The sequence below is a fragment of the Streptopelia decaocto genome, assembly GCF_964273445.1.
Source record: "Streptopelia decaocto genome assembly, chromosome: 1".
Classification (NCBI taxonomy): Eukaryota; Metazoa; Chordata; class Aves; order Columbiformes; family Columbidae; genus Streptopelia; species Streptopelia decaocto.
This window is the reverse complement of record NC_138663.1, coordinates 43,865,407-43,874,732: the sequence shown is the minus strand read 5'-3', so window position 1 is coordinate 43,874,732 and position 9,326 is coordinate 43,865,407. Positions and strand designations below refer to the sequence as shown.

Sequence of the window (9,326 nt, the reverse complement as noted above, 5' to 3'; positions counted from 1 at the left end):
TGGGTCACCTCGTCGTAGAAGGAGTTCAGGTTGATCAAACAGGACCTGCCTTTCATAAACACACGTTGACTGGGCCAGACCGCACGGTCCTCTTGTACGTGCCGGAAGGAGAAGAGAGGAGGCCTTGTCCTTTCCTACCCAACCTGTGCTGCACTGCCGACTCCTGCACGCTGTGCCCACCCTTGAGAGCACACAGAGGACACTTGGGTACCCACCACCTCGCATTTCTAGGTCTTACAAGTTCAGGCTTCAAATTTTGAGATGTTTCCTGCTAAGGCTGGTGCTGGGAAGCAGCCTGGGAATTGCCAGGATGATTGTTTTGGGTACAGTTGAAAGTCATCAGCCCAGCAAGTTGGGGTATATCTTTTCCACAGCTGTGACGTATTCCGTGTGAAACCTGTGGGGTTCATTATTCTATTATTATTTCTGTGGGGCTTATTATTCTTCTGGCAACTGAGAGGGAGAGAGGGAACAGATCCTTGCTTGGCTAGGAGGTTAAAACAGCTGCAAGACTAAAGGTTCTCCCTTCAGGTGGAGTTTGCAAAGGATGTACAAAAGCAGGTACATTGAGGTGGGGGGACAATGGCAGCATTTAAATGGCACTTGAGGTTGCTCATGCAAATCCCACAGTCAATGCTGGGTTATGCCAGGGAAGGCCCACGTCAGTGGGAGAGATCAGAGTTGTGCGTGTCAGCTGGGAAATGCCCAGCAGGGGTTTCCTCCCAGAGCCCTGCTGAGCTTTGAATTCCACCCTCCGCTCCCAAACAGACCAGGGCCCACACACCAGAGTCAATGATGGCTCTTGCTTCCAACCGAATTTCAGCGTGGAGTCCAGGAAGGGGAGCGCTTTGCTGCACGTGGTGTCCCCAGCTGCCAGCAGGACCACGACCGTGACCACGCTCAGCCCACAGAGGATCTCAGAGCCCCTGGAGACTTCCCCTTTGCTGAAGAGCCAAAACCAGGTCTGGCCCTTTCCTTTCCTTAGGTTTCTGAGTCACTTGAATCCATTTCATTTCCCTGACACCGCTCTCTCACCACCCTCACAAGAGAAAAGTGTTTTCCTTTGGCTGAGGTGCCATTCCCCCGTTCCAGCTTGGTCCCAAGCACTGCAATGGGGCAGCAAAACGAAGACACGGACTAGACAACACAGTTTATTAAACCACGTAGTATTATCTGGCTGGGATGCAGGAAGACAGTCCAGTTATTTTCCCCACAATCGCAGAAAGCAAACCCTTGCCCCACTGCGTGACTTCCCTACTGCTGCACGCGTTCTTCCAGCTGTGGGACAGCCGCGGTTCCAGGAGATTTGACCAGAGTCTCTCTCTGCAGGTTCTTGGAAGCTGTTAGCTCCCTCTCCTGATTCTTTACGGCACTCTCCAGGGACTCGGCATAACACTCGGTCCGGATAAGCCGCTCTTTCAATTCCTGCAGCTGTCAAACCAAAGCAAGAATCCCCAGTAGTCAGCTTAGGCTTGATAAAAAGGAGTGGACCCCCAACTAAGGCTCCGTTCCTCACTCTGCTTTGCAACAGAAAAGGCCTGGGCCCCCACCAAGAGACAAGAGACAAGCTTTCTCCCTACCTGAGCTTTAGAACTGTCCAGTTCCTTCTGCAGCTGCAGTTTCTGTTCCTGCAGGTCCCTGCTGTGGCGCTTCTCAGCTTCAAGCGAAGCTTCTGCCAGGGAGCACTTTCTGAGAGCGCTGGCAAGCTCCTGCTGCAGCCACCTGACCCATTCCTAAAGAAATGGTGTTCCGTGAGCATGGAGAAGCCAGTAAGAAGATGGCAACAGGACACATGGGATCATATCATTAGATTGATCTTCAGCATGGCCAGCAGGTGGAGGGAGGTGATTCTCCTCTTCTTCTCTGCTCTGCTCTTGTGAGGCCCACCTGGACTACTGCCTCCAGCTCTTGGGTCCCCAGCAGAAGGAAGACACGGGCCTGTTTGAGTGGGTCCAGAGGAGGGCCACAGAAATGACCAGAGGGTTGGAACAAGGGTGGTGGGACACTGGAGCAGGCTGCCCAGAGAAGTTGTGGGTGCCCCATCCCTGGAATTGTTCAAAGTCAGGCTGGACAGCGTGTTGAGCAAGCTGATCTAGTGGAAGATGACCCTGCCCACAGCAGGGAGTTGGACTAAATGATCTTTAGAGGACCTGTCCAGCCCAAACCGTTCTATGCTTCTACGACTCAGTGAATTCCAAGACGAGAGATTTTGGCCACCACCAGCAGGCACCTGCTGGCACCTTTCTCAGCTGAGCCCATCCAAACGACCGGCAGCTCAGCATGATACTTTCTCTTTCCTGATACACAGAAAAGGCTTCCGTATTTTCCTCTTCGGAACAGAGGCTGAGCATCTGTGCCACTAGCTTTTTTCTAACCGACTGTTTTCCCTCTTCATGCAGCACTTCTGCTTCACAACGGGAACAAAATGAGGTCTGAAATAGACTTCAGGTCCCAATTCAAAAACTGCCTCTCAGCAGCACTCCAAAAGGAACCTCAGTAGCACAAACAGGTCTCCTTAAACTGACGGGCTTGATTTACAGATATGTGCATCAGGCCCTAAGAGTCACCTGAGCGTCGCCTTGACCATCGGTTTGTGTTGAAGCCTCCTTCTTGAGCGGAAGCTCTTCTCTCTCCAGTGCAAAATCCTGAGTGAGCAAGAACACAGACCGAGAGACAGTGAGGAGAGGAATCCGCAGCAACACTGCAGCATCACACGGCCTTTCAGCAGCTGGGCTTAAGAAGCGTAACAATTCCGTTAGCTCGGGAAGACAAAGTACCTCATCCAAAGAAGAGAAGTCAAAATCTTCTTCTTCTTCTTGTGCTGCTCCTGCTGCTGGCAACACACCTACAAAGAGGTAAGAAGCGCCACGCTGCCGTGAGTGCTTATTTCACTCTGCTTTTCCCCATCCGCTTCACTCCAGAGAAGCTTACAAAGGGAACCTTTTAAGTCCGTCAGGAAATTACCATTGCGACGCTCCTCTGCAACAGGATGCGCCCACGCTCCTTGTTGTTTTGCACCTGGAAGCAGGACGGCATCCAGCAGTTCCATTGGACCTTCAGAATCCGTCTGTGTAAATGAAAAGACATGAGTTAGAAGTGGCACAGACTCCTCCTGGACCCGTCTACACGCACAAAGCTCCCGCTTCAGCCAACATGCATAATGTGGTATCAGGTGATGGAAAGATCAAAAATGCCAGACACAGCCAGCATGTTAGGCATCTGTGTCGGTCTCTTTTGCCAAATATGCAGTAATAGGACAAGAAGGAAGAGCCTTACGTTGTTCCAGGAAAGGTTTAGATGGGATATTAGAAAAATCTTTTCACTGAAACGGTTATCAAGCAGTGGAACAGTCTGGCCAGGGATGTGGCTGTGTCACCATTCCTGGTGGTATTTAGGGGACGTGTACATGTGGTCCTTAAGGACCTGGTTTAATTGTGGACTTGGCAGTGCCAGGTGTGCAGTTGGACTCGATGAGTTTAAGGGTCTATTTCGACCTAAGTGATGCTGGGATTCCCAGCCTGAGTCGGAAGCAGCAGCAGAAGGAAAAGAGCCCAAAAGTAAACACGCCCAGTCGGACCCCACCTTCAGAGAAGGTACCTCAAAATCAGAGAGGGAATCAAAGTCTTCCTCTTGCTCTGCTCCAGCTTCTGGCAAGACACCTTCAAAGGAAATAAGAGGCACAATGCAGCTGTGAGTGCTTCTTTTACTGTGCCCTCTCCCATCCCGCGGGCCCTGCATTTAACAAAGGGCTCTCATTCTCCTTCAGGCCACAGCGATTTGTCCTCATCACCTCCTCCACGGTGGGGGATCCTACCTGCTCCACTCTGCGCAGGTGCTCCCACGGGAGGGGCAGCAGTCGTCCCGGAGGAAGAGATCTCACCTACTGCTGCACCTCCTACAGAGCATTCTCCTGTGCTTTTACTTCTGCCGTATTCCTGCAGTGTCTTAGAAAAACTGCATACAAAAAGGAAGGAAATGAAATTGCTGATCGTACCCCCACACTTGCATACGCTCTCTACTGGAAGCGCAACAGCCATTCAGGAGCCATCGTTCACATATTCAGAGCCAGGTGCAAATGGCAACACACACACACATACACACACACACAGAGAACTGACTGCAGTCCTATTGCAGACTGAAGTACTCACTACAGGCATGTTCACAGTACAGGTGCCTGTTCTTGTTGATGGGGTAACTCACCCCTGCTGGCTACAGTCTCATGTTATAAAACCCCCTGTCCATTTTGGGGGCCAGTGAGACTCACATCTAACTACAAGGCTTCTACCTCAGCGGGATGCTATGCTAATGCTGCAGCCACTCTTCACGCCAAGCTGGGGTAACGTGTCCTGAAACTCCTTCTGGACTTCGAAGGGTTTCAGAAATTCCCGTCCCTATTCTGAGGCCCTGAGAGTGTAGAGCGCTCCTAAGTGGGATGTCAAGAGGCCAACAAAGATTGTGGTTGCATTCCAGGCACTGCAGGGGTTAACTACGTTGCACAGGTGCCATCTTCTAACAGCCCTGGCAGATGGTCAGTTTGGGCTCTGGAGAGAGACCACTTTCAGGGTTGTTTCATAAGCACAAGTACAAACAAAACAAAAAACCCCCAAAGAAAGAAGAAAATAGTAAAAACGTGCCCCAGGCCAAGGCTGCTATGCAAAATGGTGCATTAGCACAAGACTGATACTGTGCCAGAAGCCTGCAGGGAAGGAACCAAGCTCTTGTTTTGCTAGGGCAATCCCCAAAAATGCTTTGTTCCTAAAGGGGTTTTACTCCACAGTTTACCATCACTAGGAGAAAGGGCTATTTCCTTCAGCCTAGCTGTTAAGGACATGTAGCTGACAATGCAGCTGCTCTTAACAAAGATATAAAACACTTACCCAGGAGTAAAGGCATCAAGATAACCCATATCTGTGAAGCCATTCTCGTCTGGATGAGAAAGAACAGCACCGTGCTGAAGCAGAAGCCGTGCTACATTTGTATTCCCAGCATAACCAGCAATCTTAAGAGGGGTCCTAAAGCGTCCAAGAAGTGATAGGAAATGCATCAGCTTCTACAGACATTGCCTTGCCATTACTTGAGTCGTTCTTTGCTCCTCAAACAATTCATTTCCCCTCCTACTGGCAGAGCGAAATTACAGCAAAACACCTGGATGCGTCGGAAAATTGAGGGTGGTGGGACCTCAGGAGGTCTCCTGGCCAAGAGTCTCTCTCCCCAAAGCAGACTCAGGAGGTCTGTGTGTGTCTGTGTTTCTGTGTGCACGTGTGTGTGTGCACGCTCGCACACGTGTGTGTGTGTTGGCACCACAGCCAACGCTTGCTTGCAGTCCTCAGCGCAGAGATCATCCCCCGAGGTAAGAGAGCAGCCGAGCACGGGTCTGCTCTCACAAGTGGCACGGAAGGAGCTCCTTCTGGGCAGCTCCTGGTTCTTTTTCAAAGCTCATTCCTATGGCTCCCATCCAGCCCATCTGAACAACGCTCAGCAGTCCCACGCACGCTTTTGACAAAACTTCACCTTTGATGAATATCTCGAGCATTCACGTCGGCTCCGTTTTGAAGGAGGAACTCGACCATCTCTTCACGGCGCTCGACGATCGCGACGGCAAGTGGAGTGTATCCTAACTGAAAGGAGAAATCGTCTCCCTTAGAAGAACACAGGAAAGTCAAGCGAGTTTGGGGAAGAAACGCTTACCCAAAGCCCAAGCTTACGTCATTCCGAACATTAATCTGGGCATTGTGCTCGAGCAAGAGCTCCACCATCGCTTTGCTGGGCATGAGGGCAGCCAGGTGAAGGGCAGTGTTGCCGCCGGCACCTTTCTGGTTGATGTTGGCACCGTGCTCCAGCAGAGCAGTCACGCAGTCCTTGTGCTGGTGCTGTACTGCCTGGAAACAAGCCACAAGGGAGGAGCAACTTCCAACGTGTACGTTTCTCTCTGTCTGAACTTCTGCAACTTTGCAACACGGGAAAGTACGAGCGTCTTCAAAGATTAGGCAACGTATGCCCCTTCCCCGCTGATTGCAACATACCTGTTTCTACGCAGGCCTGCGTAAAGAATCACGCAAGGCAGGTATCGCTCTGTGCATAATTGACAAGCCCCATGTACAACAGCGTAACATATTCCACGTACCAGCATCAGTGGTGTTTTCTTAAACATGCCACGAGGGTTCAGTTTGCACCTCTTTCCTGCCAGAAAGCGAACGACATCTGCATGGCCGTTCGCACAAGCAAGATGCAGAGGCGTCCTAAAAATGAAATACATGCAGTTAACACAGACAAGACGGCTGAAGACATCGTTTCAGGCTGTGGTGCCTACCACCTAGGGGCATAAGGCTCAACTGCCAAAAAAGCAGCCAAAAGCAAGCTTTCTGGTGCCAGAGCCGGTGGCAGCAGTTGCCCACCCAAAGCCTGGGGCTGGCTAGGCACCATCCTCAGCACATCTGTTTGAGCCAGGAGGCATCTCCTCAGCTGTGACAATGAACCTGCACAAACAGACTCCTGTGCCCAGGCACTGGTCCCTGCCTCCAGCCAGGCCTGCCCGGCCACCCAGCACAGCAAAGGATACGGCGTCTTGGCAGCCTGGAGCCTCTGGCGGTGCAAGCCGTCTCTGCTTGCACGAAGGCCCGCGGAGCTCCACAGAAGGGTCACTACAGGGAGCAGGCTGGCAGAGCAGGGCAGAGTGGCGCATCCGCTGGCTCCTGTCCCAGCTGGGGCGGGCCTCCGGTAAGGGCAGCGCTGTGGAGCCGGCCTGTCCCTGGGGTGCTTGCGATGGTGCTGGGCTTCGCCGGCTCTTCCAGCCAGAGCACACGGATCTTCGCTATGGGCACTGCCCGCCTCTTACTGCTTGTTGGCATCCCGTGAGTTGATGCGGAATCTCTTCCACCACCAGCTTCCTTGCAGCCGCGCCAGGTCTCCGCGGGCGGCCGCGCTGTGCAGCCCGCCCCGGCCCTTCTCCCGGAGCTCCGAGGCCCCGGCGGCGCTGGGCGCGGAAGCGCTGTCGGACGGCGGCCGCTCCCGCACCCTCCTGAGCAGCGCCATGAAGCTCTGCATGCTTCGCGGCGACTGGGCACAGCCCGCTCCGGGGTGAGCAGCTGCAGGAGGCGCCTGGCGGACTCTGTTGAGCCCCAGAGAGCAAAGGGACTGAGCGTGGAGAGGTCTAAAAGAGTCCAGAACCAAGTCCCTGGTGGACAAGGGTGGAGGGCACGGAGAGGGCAAGAGCAGCCCAGAACCGAGCCCCAGGTGAGCAAGGGTAGAGGGCACGGAGAGGGCGAGAATAGCCCAGAACCGAGCCCCTGGCGGACAAGGGTATAGGGCACGGAGAGGGCGAGAAGAGCCCAGAACCGAGCCCCGAGCGAGCAAGGGTAGAGGGCGTTGAGAAGGCGAGAAGGGCCGAGAAGAGGCGAGTCCCGAGCTGGGTCGCAGCTCCCGACGCTCCGAGCCACACACGCACTGCCGGTCACACTGCGGCGGCGACAGCACTGAGAGCCGGCGCCTGCAGGGGGCGGTGTAAGAGCGGCAGCTCGGGGCGTCACAGCGGGAGGGCCGGGGGCGTCACAGCGGGCGGGGTGACGCCGGCCCGGGGCGAGCGGGCTGCGGCTCCGGCGCTGGGGCTCCCGCGGGCCCGGGCGGCCGGGAAATGCGTCTGCGAATGTGCCATTTGCACAGCTGCGGTTCGGGAGCGCAATTCGCTGCCGTGTGCGGGCTGTTGAAGGATGCGTCCGTCTGTGCCGGACCCAATTAATATACTGTCTATAAAGACGCTACTCCGGCTCCCCCACTGAAGTAACTTTAGAATAAAGTGATGAAGCAAGTATTTCATTTTCTTTACACTCATCTGATAGCTTAGCAAAGACCCAAATGTTAGAGACACTTAACAACTTAATTTATCTTTTTCTGTTGCAAACAATAGATGCCTTATTGACTTGATATCTTCACAGCACCACCTTCAGAAACTGTGACAAACAAACAAAAAGTCTCACTAGAAATTGAATAAATTTATACTATCTGTTATAGAGACCTAAGAGTAAAGTGTCTGGTCTAGAAACTAGGGGTGTTTTCAAAACTTGAAGTTAAAGATTTAATGTATACTTAAAATACTCAATGTGCCATCCTATACACGGACTTTTTGCGAATTCCTTTACTACTTCCGAAAAGAAGTCAAAGGGACAAACACTAATGTCACCCCTGCCTACAAGTGTAACAATGTCCATTTTGTTCACTTAACACAAATCTTTCATCAAGATTAAAATAAAGCATTTACTAACAAAACTATTCTATAGATGTATAACTTATTCACACAAGTTTAAGGTACATGTAACCTCTCTGTCCAGGGAAGTATTTGATATAATCAGGTCTTCTTTGCCAAAACAGTCAGTTATTCTCTTCACTGAAGACACCAAAACGTCTTCTAGAAATGGAACATCAATTAACTGCAGTAGTCGTAGCGGAATTTGCTGTTTCCAGACATCTTCTATTACTGATGCCACAAACAAACAAAGAAAAACATCATCAGAAGTAAGATACTATGTAAAACACTAACCTTTGTTTATACTCACTTGAGAATGTTTTAAACATTCAAAGGAAACAAGGTAACAGCATAGTGTGAAGTCTCTGTGTTGGGGAAGAAGGGATCAAAATAAAAATGCTAAGAAAGAAGAAAACATCTGGCTTGCCCATCGTATTAGAATTAGTAGTAACCTACTCTAATTTGTATTACACACAAGAAAAGACAAACAAATAGCAAAGGAATCATATAATACAGATGCATTTAATCTTAAAAACTATTTTCTCCTGAAGTGGTGTTTGCCTTAATAGAATAGCACTATCTTGCAAAAACATAATCCTGTTTTGTTTCTTTCAGTTTACTCATTACAAACATTTACCCATTTAGTACTCATTCAGCTATTAAATTTAGGACTCTGAGGGGCAGTGTTTAACAGAAACAAGGTACTCAGCCCAAGCAGATACACTGAAGAATGATGAAGTTTTAAAAAGAAAAATTCAGTCCTCACCTCTTTTTGAAAGCGGATGAGTTGGTTCATTAGCCATGAGCTTTGGAGGTAAAAAGATGCGTGAACATGTATTGATTGAAGAGGCTCCTCTAACCTCTTTTTATTGGCTGCTTCTAATGCTAAGGGGTTTGAAAGTGGGAGGCACTCAGGCAGGGTGGGTGGTGGACACACAGGTGCCAGCACTGATCTTGACCTCATACAGCTCATGGTCACAGGAGAATTGCCCTTTTAGTAGGAATGGTGATGTTTGGTGGTCTCAGATTTCCAGAGGTGTAACCTGTTCTCAGGTGAAGTCTTGTGTTCCCTCTCTAGTCTGTCTAG

At 51.1% G+C, this 9,326-nt stretch overlaps 1 protein-coding gene and 1 long non-coding RNA gene across 3 annotated transcripts; both read right to left on the bottom strand.

The window, feature by feature from the left end:
- Positions 1-1,161: 1,161 nt before the first annotated feature.
- LOC309444030 (uncharacterized protein) lies at positions 1,162-7,428 on the bottom strand. 2 transcript variants are annotated; one of them, XM_082061540.1, is made up of 10 exons: positions 6,125-7,428; positions 5,706-5,879; positions 5,512-5,618; positions 4,878-5,012; positions 3,815-3,954; positions 3,598-3,659; positions 2,965-3,067; positions 2,778-2,845; positions 1,581-2,645; positions 1,162-1,431 (listed from the first exon to the last, which is right to left on the bottom strand). In XM_082061540.1, exons 1-9 carry the CDS (start codon positions 6,254-6,256, stop codon positions 2,550-2,552), a joined length of 1,017 nt encoding a protein of 338 aa, XP_081917666.1. In that variant the 5' UTR covers positions 6,257-7,428; the 3' UTR covers positions 1,162-1,431; positions 1,581-2,549. The 2 variants fall into 2 exon arrangements, with proteins under 2 accessions (XP_081917666.1, XP_081917665.1); XM_082061539.1 differs by having other exon boundaries at positions 1,581-2,845.
- Positions 7,429-7,885: 457 nt separating this feature from the next.
- Positions 7,886-9,058, bottom strand: LOC309453026. Its single transcript, XR_014186678.1, has 3 exons — positions 9,006-9,058; positions 8,550-8,604; positions 7,886-7,946 (listed from the first exon to the last, which is right to left on the bottom strand). It is a non-coding gene; the product is annotated as an uncharacterized lncRNA (long non-coding RNA).
- Positions 9,059-9,326: the final 268 nt, after the last annotated feature.